The following is a 14,255-nucleotide window of genomic DNA, read 5'->3' as shown; positions in this document are numbered from 1 at the left end:
CAAACAAAGAACTCGCCAACCAGCACTATAGCATCTTCCTCTACCTCTCAGACAATGTGATTGTTATAGTGATCTATTCTCAATGATTCGGGATGAGATTGACCCTTCCCCAATTTGTCCAGCCAGACAGGGGAGGGCTCATTATCAAGACATCATTTTCGGAGTTTTGTCTCAAAAGACAAAATTTAAACGAACAAAAGCAAAACGGAAAAAAAAAATCGACAATAAATTGATACAAAAAGTGTAGAGTATATATATGGTATACCGTCTTGAGGAGAAACTAAAACACAAAATTCTGATTGGAATTCGACATGCAAGCAAATATCAAACTAAACTACACACTAAATTCCAACAGAAAAAAAAAACGAAACAAAAAAATCGATACAAAAAAGTAAAGTATGTGTACCGTCGAGAGGAAAAAGCAAGTTAATGTAGCCATAACAGAGAGAACATCCAGTAGAAGAATCGCGACAAACGTGAACAGAAGCAAGGCTTTTGAACTCAGATAATGCATTGAAGAGTTGGCCGTCGGTAAAATCGATACAAAACAGTACAGTATATGTATCGTCTTGAGGAGAAATGAAATTCTCATTGTACTTCACAATGAAGAAATGTTAAGCTGAATTTTGCCCAAAATTCTAACGAATAAAACAGAACGGAGAATTAACAGTACAAGTGATACAAAATCAGTACAGAATTCGCCATATAAGAAATGAAAACACAAAATTCTCATCGGAATCCAAATGTCAAACTGAATTTCACACAAAATTCGAATGAAGAAAACCGAAACAGAAAAATTAACAGTAAAATCGATACAAAAATACTCTACATACCGTCTCTTGAGGAGAAACAAAAAACACGAAATTCTCATTGAAATTAGCCATGCAAACAAATATCGAGCAATGTCAAAATCTATCCAAATTAGAGCATCATTCTAAATAATATGGTATACCAATTCCCCCCTAAAACTTGCAAAAAATTATTCAAAACTGCATTTCAAAAGTTGAACAAAGTGACCAATTGGGATCTGCAGGTACAGCCAGAACACAGGTGCAGCATATCAACATGTCTTGAATTCTCTCAGAATATCTTGCTACCATATGAATCTCTGTACACCAGCCCCATGTGCCCAAGAAAATGGCCGGAACAAGAACATATACATAATGAAGGTATTAGTGGCAACATACAGGATTCCCATCAGAAGCCAACTTCTGTCATCATCAACATGAGCATGGAGGATCAAGAAGAAGAATGGGATCGTATAGTATCGGAACTCTATAAGCGGAGCTGGTATCAGTGTTGCAGCGGTGGCCAAGAAATATGCCAGTACCCATGTCTTCCTCCGACTTTTAGCTGCAAATAGAGGGAAAAAACATTATGTTTAGAAGAAACAGCACGTACGAATAAAATCTTCTTTCTTTGATTCCGAGTAGGAGCTAGGGATGTATATGCAAAAATTGGAATAGGACTGAGTATTTTACTGACCTAAGATTTTGAAGATGGACATCCATGAATAAACATAGAGTGGAACCAAGAGGTACTTCATTGACCAATGAGATTTGATTACTTTTCTCCAGAGATAAAAGGTATAGTGTCGATTGTCAGCAACGAGATAAGGGTGAGCAATGCTGCAATATCAATATATCATCTCACATAAATGCATACTATTATTTCCTGGTCACTTGAGTGCCAAACTATTGCTTTTCGTTCTCGCAAGGAACAAATTAATAGATAACAAATTCGAATCATTAAAAAGAAAGTAATGTGCATACAGCCAGAATCTATAAGAAATGAACTCCATTAGAACTTTCATGCAACAAAGAAAAAAGAAGGAAAAAAAATACCTTCAAACACTGATGTTATAATTTAGATTGGATGACAAGAAAGTGATGAATGGCTCGAAAGAGAGGGAATGGGACACGAGGATGGGGCGGTGGGATGGTGGAGGATATAAGGATAGTGCAACTTAAATTAGAAATTACAAAGTCAATCATCTAACCTGAAAAAGTGCACTGAAAGGAAACCAACAGTTAACGCCGTGCACAACTGAAAGAAAATGACCAGCTTATTTTTCTTACAGAAGGATTGAGCCAGTGCTGCAGCCTGACCAATTGTGAAGTGCACAGGAGTCATAAATAGCACAGAAACCAAGCTAAAATACATCAATTGTGCAAAATGCGGAGAAACCGTGTGAGCCTCTTTTGCACCTGGAAAGCACAAGGGTGGGCAAGGAATGCATGTGCATGCATGGTTAACAACGAGAAGAGACACCATAAAGAAACAAAACTACAGAAGTGAAAAGTGGGTAGAGAGAGACAGAAAGTTGGTACCAAGCACTATACTCCCGTTCCAGAAAACAAAGATGATGAAAGCGGCTATAATTATGAGGTAAGGCCAAAATGATGCAATAAGCTCCCACTTAAATTGCCAGAGTCTTGAGCTAATCTCACACACCTCATGAAAGAAATCTGAAAAGGAATATTATCTGTTATACACAGAGAGCATAATAACAGTGCTTATAAACGTTCATATACACAAGGAACCTTAATCTCACTGTCAACTACTAGTATACTAATATGCAAGAAAGGAATCAAGGATAACTATGCATGAGCCCCAAATAGCTTACTCATCTATACTATGCCATCTGACAAGAAAAACTTACATTTCCGTAACAAGCATAAACACGGTAAGAACTTGTCAATGAATTCGTGAACATGCAATTTTTATTTAGTTTTTATTTTTTTGGTTTCAAAAATAAAATCGTGAACATGCTAGCCACTCTGGTTAACATTTAATGGATGCTTCAAACATGTGAAACAAGTTTTCCACATGATACACTTCTCGTAAGAATGTTAGCAGCAAGGAATGTTCCTTCAATTTATCTAATTTTGTTTTAATCTGTCCTAACAGATCCCCTCAAGTCAAAGGAAATTTAGATACTAAACCTGAGATACTATGAAAAACACATTATATTTGTAAGAATTTATTAATGTCAGGATCAAAAGCCTAAAATGTGACTTATTGAGGGTTAAGTGTGTTTAGACTAGAAACACAAGCAGAAGCTGCTAATCATCAACAAACCAAAATATCAAGTTTTGTCGAAATTATGTCACTAGGGAAATTACTTATACATCCAATAATTATTTCAAGGGTTCCTTTTCTTTCACCAACTACTTCACTACTCCGAATTGAGGAGTCTTAACAGTAAAAGAGAAAGTTTTTACAAAAGGACAACCAAAGTATCTCGATGTAGGATGCCAGAACGAGTGGAGTGTTTTCTTCCCTTATATCTTCCATGGTTACCAGATATTTTTACAACAGATGAATTAAATCTTCCTGATGCAGATTCTCAAGTAAATCTTTTGGATATTTCATCTAATAAAGAAACACTTGACAGCTTGTCAAATTGAACTTGATGAGTTGATGTTTACCAAAACAGTGTTTGATTGTAAGTTTTTGATTCACTGTACTTTAGATCATTGAACACAAGTTACTTATCAAAAAGAAATCACTGGATAGAAACAAAAATCAATAGATGCTATCATGTGTCCCAACACAACATAAATGCAGATAAAGAAAACTCAAAACAAAATAAGATGACAGAACCTAAGGAGACCGCTGTGGAAGCAATCGTTTGGTGGGTATGAGAACTGAATGTAGCTGCCTGATTGTGGATTCTGCGCTTTCTCAAGTTAGAGCGTGTTCCAACACCTTGACTGGAGACTGGGAAAGCATCTTTACCTTGTGATTGACTAGAATCAGTCAAATTAGCACTATCCTTCTGCTGATCTAGAATATAGTCTAAAACCCCCGTGCATGCTATGAAAAAGATCCATATGATATTTGTTTGTCGTATCAGTACAGCCAAAGCTCCAACCTTCAGATATATGAACACACTGTTAACTTTTCAGTTAGAAAAAAAGCATGGTCAAATTCAATATCTGATCATTAAATGGCACTATCAAAAGCATGCAAAAAGAAAAAAGGGAAGAGCCCCCCACCCCATACACAAATTTTATATTGTTATTATTCTAATACAGCTCAACTGGAGGCAACAATATAATACAGTGCTAACATGTGGAAGCCAGTAATCAGCAATCAGATGTCAAAATGATATATATATCCTTGGAATACGTAAGCGGTGCATGAATAAGTAAAGTGCAGAATCTATCTCTGGAAAACAATCTCTGAAAGCTTTCGATTGATATTAATCACAAGGTTGTAAAGAAGAAAACAATTTTATGACAAGGAGTGAGATATAACAAGTTTGAATTAAACTCAATTTGTAACTTTGCTACCCGTATTATCAACTAGAAAAAATTAAATAGGATTGAGTTGAAACTCTTACCAGGGAACTGAAGAAATGTTTCTTCTTGAGACTCATAAGATATGATGCAAGTACAGCAGTTAGCGACGCTACATCTGTATAGTAAAGGAAAGTGAAGAACCAGTGAAGGGGATACAACGCTAGGACAACCGTCCGAAGAGTTACTTTTCTGTCATTAAGAGAAGGCCTGAGGTGGGTAAGAATGTTGTAAACCAGAATGCTGCAAAATACAGCCAATACACCATTGGTGGAGCGTAGGATGGAAGAGGAACAAGCTTCTGAAAACGAAGCATCTACTTTAATAGAGAATAGCCCTGGAAACAAAGAAGCAACATAGGCAAGTGAAACAATGTACCTGCAAAAGTTTTAAATTATTTGCATCAAATTTCTTTATCAGTTAAATTTAGAGTGTTATTTTTTCCAACTGAATCATCTTAGAGAATATTTCTTTTCATATCCATCATGGATCAAGACCATGGCATAATTATGCGATATCAACTAGTTCCATTCTTTTATCTGTATCTTTCTCTGTTATCTATATCCCTCTTGTCTTTGAAAAACAAAAGAGACAAATCTGCGAGAATTCTGTTTATTAGTTGAGGATGTTTTTATAGCATTGAACAGGCATATACTCACTGACAATGAACCCCATTGCACCAAAGATCTACTGATATTCTCTCGGACCCTCCATCAGACCATCTCATTCATTATGTTATAGACCTAGCATATCCGGTAATATTTACTGCAGTGTAGGTCCCTTGTTAAATTTTTTTGTTTATGGAGTTCAGAATAAGAAAGAGGTTCCTTACTACCAAATAATTATTTTTTCTTTAATAAAGGTGAACCTTACCAAGAAAAAATCTTAAATAAAAAAATAAGCTGTATTGAGTTGGAAAAGAGACACAATTGTATAAGGAAAAATAGTTATCATTCAGATTTCACAGACTGACCAAAAGGGAAAGTAGCATTATCTTTTCAGACAATGGGAACACTGTACAAAGTAACTTACTGTCCCTATACCATATGACTTAGTTGCAAAAATGCTCCCTATATTTCAAAACCAACACTTGATGCTCCTATATAATGGAAAACCCGAAGTGACTGAAAATTGTGAATGTGGAAAACATAATATTAGGAACCTAAGTGTTAATCTTAAATGAATCTCTTTGTAAAACTCTTTTATTAATGCATTCTCTTCTTACCAAAAAAAAATCTTAAATGAATCCTGAATAGCATGGATAATACACCATCTATGTTGCTCAGACCCTTCAAATCCATGCCTCACCCATGTTGATCCGACACGATTGAGGTATAGATGTGGGATTACATCATCTATTACAATAATTAGTAATGCTAGATAGGTATTAAGAGTAAAATATACTGCTACCATTCCCTCCATTTCATTTTGCATAGTGGTATTTGACAGTTTACTGGGCACAACAACATACCCAGTGAAATCCTACAGGTGAAAGTGAGGCCTGAGGAGGGTAGAGTGTACGCAGACCTTACCACTACCCTGTGGAGGTAGAGAAACTTGACTGGGCACAATACTGAAGAAGAAAGAAAGACCAATTTTTGGCACACACCAAACCAAAAGTAACCTTGATACTTGTGGTCCTTACATGTCATTCCATCTCTATGACTATAAGGTCATCTCAATAAGGGTAGAATATGGAGTTAAAACTAAAAAAATATATAATATAATATAAAATTTCATTTTGAAATAATCTAGAAGGAAAGAGTGTCATGTAAATGAAATAGAGAATATTAGTTTATTTCCTTTTGGTTTACTCCATCTATCAACTACACCTTAACCTGGAATTAGCTGCAATAAGAATCCTCTAAATCCAATTTGCTTTGTGAAGCCCATTTTCATTCCAATACTACATAATCCAAATTTTAAGGCAACTAAGGATTTCTCTAAAGCTAGAGACTCTACAAATCTCATACCTATCCTTACACAGACATACAAGTCTCTAAGAAGACTAGAGAGGCTCCTACCAAGCACCACATCGCATTTAAGTCCCTAACCTTAGTTGCTAAGGAGGATAAGAGAAAAGGAAAAAATTTGTGGAATTTCATTATAGAATCTACATGCACTAGACTGATATAGTCTTCTTACAAATGAGACATAATATATCAACTTTATGTAACTAGAAGTACATGCAAACAATGAAGAGCGAAAATCTCTTCGAGCCAAGCTTTACCATTCTACTATAACTACTACTAAAATTGGGGTAGGTTATAATTAATCCTCAATATCAATTTTACTACTATTGGACTTGTTCACCTAAATATTCAATATTTTGTGGTTATCTAACAGTAGTACACTATAGGTTCTCCTTCATATTTGCTATTTGCATAGAGTCTTCCTCTAAGCCACTTTCATGATAACTGGTAGAGAAGGATTGTAAGACTGGCACCAACTACCAACTACCAACTACTCGATCCTCAACTAAGAGAATCTATACTTGAAAAGAAAAAAGAATAGAGTTTTTGCAATCAATATAAGTGAAAAGACCCATAATTTGTAGATCCACAAAATGGTCAAGACAGTGTTAGCTTGGCAAGAAGAGCATAGCATGTACAATTCCTATTTCCAAGAAAACATGCCCGGTTTCCACCCTAACCAGATCAAGTGTCTTGCTTTTTAGTCGATGTTGCGGTGAATTATAATTTTAACACCCAACATGATCAAGAATTGTGGAAAAGCTATCCACTTGTAACCATTCAACATATTCCTAACTCTTCCAGAAAAATTGACTACATAAACTAATGCCACATGTACTGGAGTCCCTGTTTTCATGCACTATGAACTCTGAAGTACCAGTACAAAGCAGGAACAATTTCGACAAGACTACCAAACCAAACCAAAGAAAGTAATCATAGGAAACAGAATATAATACATACAGTCCAGGAGGGGTGGTGATCATGGGATCCCAACTTCTCAAATTGCCTTTGCAGTACTGTTGTGCTTGAGGTATGTGGAATATCTCATCCTGCAAAAGTACCCATATCCACATTACACCTCCAACAACATACATACTCAGTGTAGTCCCACAAGTGGACATGTAATGAACCTTTTTCTGAGACTATTTCCTATACTCTAAACTCAAAAAATGTATACAACAACAACAACATACCCAATGTAATCCCACAACGTGGGGTGTGGGAAGGGTAAAGTGTACGCAATCCATACCACTACCTCAGCAGAATTAGAGAGAGAGAGGTTGCTTCCAATATACCCCCGGCTTTGGACAAAACACCAATATAACAAATAAAAAACATAAAAACACATACCAGAATGATACAACAAACAAGACACCCATAGATTAATATTATAAACTATCTATCCAAAATCACCAACACCACCAAAACACCACAAACAAAAAACTACGGGACACGTGCATAACACTATGACTACAGGCACAACTACACAAAACACCTCTCCCTATTAGTAAGGACGCACTCCTACCCACTACCCTAATCCACATCTTCCACACTTTCCTATCGAGGATCATGTCCTCCATAAACTAGAACTGCTTCATGTCATGCCTAATCACAAACAAGACCAAACGACCACAAATAAGAAACTACAACACACATGCGTAACACTATAACTACATGCACAACTACACAAAGCACTCCTATCCATTACCTTAATAAGCGTCCTCCACACTTTCCTATCGAGGGTCATGTCCTCCATAAGTTGAAACTGCAACTGTTTCATGTCATGCCTAATCACCAACAAGACCAAACGACCACAAACAAGAAACTAAAAGACACATGTGTAACACTATGACGATAGGCACAACTACACAGAGCACTCTTACCCACTACCCTAATCCGCATCCCCACACTTTCCTATCAAAGGTCATATCCTCCGTACGTTGCAACTACTTCAAATCAGTTCAATAGACAATTACCAAATGAATCATTGACATTCAATTAAACAAGAAAATTTGATTTAATAAAAAAGGTTTTCACAATAAATTACATTCATACCATGTAAGGTTGAGGGACAATGTGATTGAGGAGGATGGATACAGCCAATACCCATGAACTTACAATCACTGCTACACCTATTTTACCCATTTAGTTTCTTGTATTGTATTCCTTTTTCTTGATTAATCCTAAGTTTGGATGTTTATGCAAATGGGTTTTTTTTTTTTCTTGCTGATACACAAAATTGGGATACCCAGATGCTACAGCAGCTCCAAACAACGGCGTCGCTTTGTTCATTTCATCTTTCCTGGGTTAGAAATTAGGAAAAGATGTTTTACAGAAAATAGCGAAGTGGTCTCTTGTGTTTTGGGAGAAGGGATGGCTAGCTCTGGTATAGGTTTGGTTTTTTGATTTTTTTTTTTAAAAATAATTCATACCTATTTTTTATTTCTAGATATAAATCTATATCCATATATAATATAATATATTGAAAGTGTGAATATCCTTGAAAAAGTTATTTGAACATTTTACCATTTATCAAAAGACTCCGCAATAAATAAAATCGTTATTTACTATTTTACTAAATTATTATATTATTAAATTAAGACTCTTAAAATATATGGAAAGAATTCTAATGCAGTAAATATATAAAAAGAAATTAAGAATCTTAAATTATGTAAAACATATCAATCCTAAAATATATATATATGAATTCTTAAATATATGGAAAAAAATTAACAGTATCAAAATATCCGAAAAGAATTCCATTTTATCTATATATTAAATATAATAAAAAAGATTGGCAAGAAATCCTTTTCCATATAAAATAGGTTTATATTAGGAGTAGTCATATAATTATTTTCCTTATGTTTAGAAGTTCAAATCAATTAAAACTCTATTTAATAATAATTATTTAATTATTTTACTTATTTTCAGAATTTAAATCAATTTCAATTATTTTCAAAAGTTCTAAACCTAATTATTTTACGTGGTTCTGTTGAACTTTTAAGTTTTAGAGATTTAACAAACATACAAAATATTATTTTATTAAATTTATATTAATGTTCTTGTTTTTATTGCTTGCTGATCAAGAATTCATAAAATTTTGTTACCACACATTTTCAATAAAGTTAAAATCGAATTGAATTCAAGTATAATGATCAGTTTTTGTTAATTTTGAGTGTATTTGTGATTAATTCGTACTTTATGATTGTTTTTTTAAGATGATAGAATTCTACCAAATAAGTTATTTTTTTATGCCTCGTTTGAATTATAACTGAATAAGTTGTTTTATTTTTTCTCGAATTATGAATGTTGTTTTCAGTGCTTGTTTATACATAGGAGAATCACGGTTTTCTTCGAGGCAAAAGTTTTTCCCTATATTCATGTATCCACTAAATATGTTTTTATGTTCTTGCAACATCTTTTCTCCTACGTGATTTTGTCTTAAGAATTTAAGTTTTGTGCACCGTCAGTGTACAAAATATTATACACTATCAAGTAAATTTGATTTGCTATTGCAGATTACCTAATTTTTTTTTTAATTTTTATGTAAATAATTGGGTAACCTGCAATAGCAGGTCAAGTTAACTGATAGTGTAGAATATTTTGTGCATTGACGATGCACAAAACTTAAACTTTAAGTTTTGTGCACTGTTAGTGATTAGTGATTTGTGCGCCGTTAGTGATTAGTGATTAACTCTTGTCTTAATACCCGTTACAAGATTAGTGATTGCTTGCAATACTTATCTCATAGGGTGTCATATATCCATCCATCGACATCATATTTGATGATGTTGTGATAAAGTCAAAGAAACTATGAAAAAACACGTTATTACCTGAGCTCGAAAGCTATTTTTTTGCTCCTTTTTTTGTTAGGCAATGTTGGGAGTCCAACCCTACGGTGGAAGTAATTACATCCTTTTGTGTGCAAGAACAGTACAATTTTAGAGGTCTTAACCTTTTTTGTGTGCTTTCAAAATATTTTTAAATATGGTTTGTTGTTTTGACAGCGTGAATGCCAATAAACTTCTCTCTTTTTGTACAAATTTGAATTATACAACTTTAATGTTTCAGTACAGTTTATTTGTTCAATTTTTTGATATGTTCTTTCAAAGTTCCTTTTGATAGATTCAACCTGACTGGATGGATGCGGGTCTATCATAAACAACCTTCCTACCTTCAAGATAAGGATAAAATTGCGTAAAGTTTATTATTTTCGAATCATATTTTATGAAATTACATTAAATATATTATTGTTATGATGTTCATGAGAAAACTGTTCTTTAAATTATACAGCAATTACGATGCCTCTGAAAGCCCTTTGCAATTTGTTTAGTTTTGATTAGTTTCATGAACAATTTTTATTTGTTCTATATTATATTAGTATGAGTTTTACTTAGAGCAATAATTATGGAATCCAAAATCTAACATTAAAACTTAAGAATATAGAAGTTGTTGAATATGTTCGTATAGCAGGGAAATACATCTGGAAAGATTGGAGTTGCTTGACAAAAAATAGGAGCAAGAAGATGAGGATTCTATTATTTTTCTTACACATCACTTTTAATTAATAAATAATTAAAAGAGGATGTTTCTATATTTTACCATTGTTACTACTATTAAAAGTGAGAGCTTGATAAAATATTTTATTAATTAATTTATCAAATTTTAGTGTATTTTAGAAAAGTTACCCAACAAATTGATAAAGAGAAAAATATCATCTTGGTAGGAGAGGAGTAAAAAATATAATATGAACCAAAACTTTCATGAATTTATATGCTTAAAGAATAATTTACTATTGGTCATAATTATTATCCTAAAGATTGTAATATTAGATGATGAGAAGGTAATTATTTTTTTTATGTTCTTATAATTTGTTGGACATATTAGCGAAAGGTTATACTATTGACTTCTAAACTATATGAGAAGAATTATGATAAAATAAAAACTTTTAAGTCAAAAAAAGTTAGAGATTCCTAAAATATATGGTAAGAAAAGAAAAATATGATAAGAAAAAACTATATGATAAGAGATGTATGAGAAAAATAAGTTTTGTATTAATTTATTTAAATAAGCATTGCAAGGTTCTTAAAAATATTGACTAAAATTTTTACGTTTATTAAAAGACTATAATAAAAATAATTGTCATTAACTATTTTTTTTATAATTGGTATTTGAAATTAACTACTAATGCAATTTATTAACCAAGAGAAAATGAAGATCGAGTAGAAGGAAAAAAACATATGGGAAAAGGATAAAAGTAATGCATGAGAAATGGTAAAAGTTTTATTCTGTTGTGACAGTTTGATGATATTTAATGAGTAGTTTCAATTTTTCACACATTGAATCTGTCATTGTTGCTTCAGGATGTCTGTCGATAATCTCTTTCAGAAGTATGCTAATAAGTTGCTAGACATGATTAATTTCAAGAAGATTCAGGAACCATATATGTTCGGATCTTGGAGTAGGTCATACAAATATTAGAATTTTGATGTTTGCTTGAAAAATGAAAGCTAAAAAGCAGAAATATTTTACTAAGGATAAGAAAAGGCTTAAAAGATCTCCACGTAAATATTCTTCAAAATTTGAAAAAAGCTTTGCCAAAATTAGAAGCAGAGGTCATGATTCATGAGAATTATTTGAAGGACTTTCATTGCTATGCTAGCCCTGCCAAAATGTACATTTAGTATTAATTAATGGAAACGCGAATAAATTTTTTCAATGAAAATTATATTTTATATAGACTACAAATATATAACACATCTATATTTGAATTGACCATCAATATACCAATACTTTATTTTCTATGCACCTACCAAACGTTGTATGGTTAAATACATGAATAACTCTACTCTTATCAACAATCAAACACCCCAACTTGTTAAAGATGTACTCCCTCCGTCCCGTTTTAGTTAGGCATATTCTATTTTAAATGGTGATTAAAAATTTATAAATTGAATAATAAATTTTACTATTTTACCTTTTTTCCATAGTAATGATATTCATTGGGCATAGGTATGGACATTGAAATTGTAATTTCTCACATAATGTATGCTATTAATTATAGGGATAAAATGAAGAAAAAATTAATTAATTCTATCTTGATTTAATAAATGATCAACTAATTTGAAATATTGATAAACTAAAATGGGACAGAGGGAGTATAATCATCTAAAATGCCCTTAATTTTGATAAAAATGTAGAATCCTGAAAATAAAAATAACTCATCATAAAAATGAAGTGCTTTTAAAATTAGGAAATAAGAATAATGACTAATTTTTTCTTTAATTAACTAGAAATTTATATTTTTCAAAATTTTACGTATTTTTAAAGTTTTTGTACTTAATAAAATAACGTACTCACATAATTTATTTTTCATATAAGTTCATTCGTTTGATACACGTGCAACGCACGTATCCTAAACTAGTAACTCAATATGGATGAAACTAAATGATATAACCATAAGTTTAACATAATATATAACTTCATTATGCATAAGTTTGCATAAACAGTCGGAACTCGAAAGAGTGGTCGCTGTCGGAAAGACCACAGTCAGCACTGCGGGCTGCAACCCACATTGGTCGTCTGATCACCGGCTCTAGTGTTGTTGTACAGACGACGATCTCGCCGGCTATCTATGGTTCGATCGATTGTTCGACTATTGGAGTGATGTATGTTGTTAGTTGTATGTGGCGTGCTATTACTTATTAGTTCTTAGGGTTGCTATTATATATATATATATATATATATATATATATATAAATATAAAATATAATAGAATATATGTATTATTAATTATTTATAGAATTTCGGTTAATCGGGTTATCCGAATTATTTTTTTGAAAAATCAAAGACCCAACCGTTTAACTGAATTTCAAAAATTAAAAATCAAAATCGATCTGAAAATTTGAAAAATCAAACCGAAATTAAAATTTTGATTTTATTTTTTTATTTTTTCGGTTTAAACCAAAATATGCCTAGCCTTAGGGATGGCAATGGGGAAGATGTGGGGGAGGAGATGTTTTACCGAAAATAGCAAAGTGGTCTCTTATGTTTTGGGAGAAGGGATGGCAACGGGGGGCGGTGTGGTTGCGGAGCAGTGCAGATTTTAGATTACGTGGACACAGTGTGGGTATGATGCAGATTTAAGTAAGTTTTTTTTTTTAAATGATACGGTGTGCGGTGGGTTGTGGGTATATGTAGGTTTAAACTTAAAAAAATTAAAAATTAATATTATTCTCATAAATTTATCGAAAATTATATGTATTCTTCATTTAAAATTATATGATATTTAAAACAATATGTATAATACTGTAAATAAATAATTTTATAACTTTTTAAAGTCCTTTATTTATCTTAATGAAAATTTGATATTTGATTATTACTTATACATATGATACTTTTTTGATAATTTCATAGTGGGAAGTGAAATAATAGAAATTGGTTGTTACTATTTCCTAAGGTTGAAATTATTATGGTTTTCAGTGGAGTTATAAATTTTTCAGAAAAGAAAAAAGTAAAAATATAGGGCGGTACGGTGCGGGTATGCGCGGGTCTAAGTGTTAGGCGGGTTTATGCAGGTTTAAAGGTGATATGATGCGGTACGAGGCGATTTTAAAATTCGTAGATTTAGGAAAAATCCGCACCGCACTGCACCATTGTCATCCCTATTTGAGAGTAGGTTATAATTGCCTTTTAAATATATTTTTGAGCAATTTTGGTCCTTTAAATTTGTTACTCCCTCCGTTCTATTTTAATTAGTTATCTTATTAAAAAAATATTCCATATTAGTCGATTACTTACTAAATCAAAATAGAAATAATTAATTTTTTCCCACTTTACCCTTATAATTAATAATAAAATTTATCATTCAATTTATAATTCTTAGTCATCATATAAAATCAAATGAATCCAACTAAAATGAAATGGAAGGAGTAATGATAAAAACTTGTAATCTCCTTCAAATATTTGACAAATTCTA

General features: G+C 32.4%; 1 protein-coding gene across 3 annotated transcripts; it reads right to left on the bottom strand.

Moving 5' to 3' along the window:
- Positions 1-839: 839 nt before the first annotated feature.
- On the bottom strand, positions 840-9,095 carry LOC107842996 (dol-P-Glc:Glc(2)Man(9)GlcNAc(2)-PP-Dol alpha-1,2-glucosyltransferase). Of its 3 annotated transcripts, none has more exons than XM_047396175.1 (8): positions 8,333-9,095; positions 7,238-7,326; positions 4,349-4,682; positions 3,742-3,877; positions 2,331-2,468; positions 2,000-2,207; positions 1,486-1,628; positions 840-1,353 (listed from the first exon to the last, which is right to left on the bottom strand). In XM_047396175.1, exons 1-8 carry the CDS (start codon positions 8,420-8,422, stop codon positions 1,094-1,096), a joined length of 1,398 nt encoding a protein of 465 aa, XP_047252131.1. In that variant the 5' UTR covers positions 8,423-9,095; the 3' UTR covers positions 840-1,093. The 3 variants fall into 3 exon arrangements, with proteins under 3 accessions (XP_047252131.1, XP_016542601.1, XP_016542602.1); XM_016687115.2 differs by having other exon boundaries at positions 3,607-3,877; positions 8,333-8,674; XM_016687116.2 differs by lacking the exon at positions 7,238-7,326 and having other exon boundaries at positions 3,607-3,877; positions 4,349-4,641; positions 8,333-8,675.
- Positions 9,096-14,255: the final 5,160 nt, after the last annotated feature.

This window comes from Capsicum annuum, chromosome 9, assembly GCF_002878395.1.
Source record: "Capsicum annuum cultivar UCD-10X-F1 chromosome 9, UCD10Xv1.1, whole genome shotgun sequence".
Taxonomy (NCBI): domain Eukaryota; kingdom Viridiplantae; phylum Streptophyta; class Magnoliopsida; order Solanales; family Solanaceae; genus Capsicum; species Capsicum annuum.
Note: the sequence above shows the minus strand (reverse complement) of the source record. Positions and strands in the feature narration are given on the sequence as shown.

Excerpts from the sequence above, each read along its gene's own strand:
- LOC107842996 (XM_016687115.2), bottom strand. The coding sequence starts at position 8,422 with ATGGGTAAAATAGGTGTAGCAGTGATTGTAAGTTCATGGGTATTGGCT. Across the intron at positions 7,327-8,332 it reads TTGTCCCTCAACCTTACATG|GATGAGATATTCCACATACC; the intron begins GTATGAATGTAA and ends GTACTTTTGCAG. Across the intron at positions 2,208-2,330 it reads GAACGGGAGTATAGTGCTTG|GTGCAAAAGAGGCTCACACG; the intron begins GTACCAACTTTC and ends TGTGCTTTCCAG.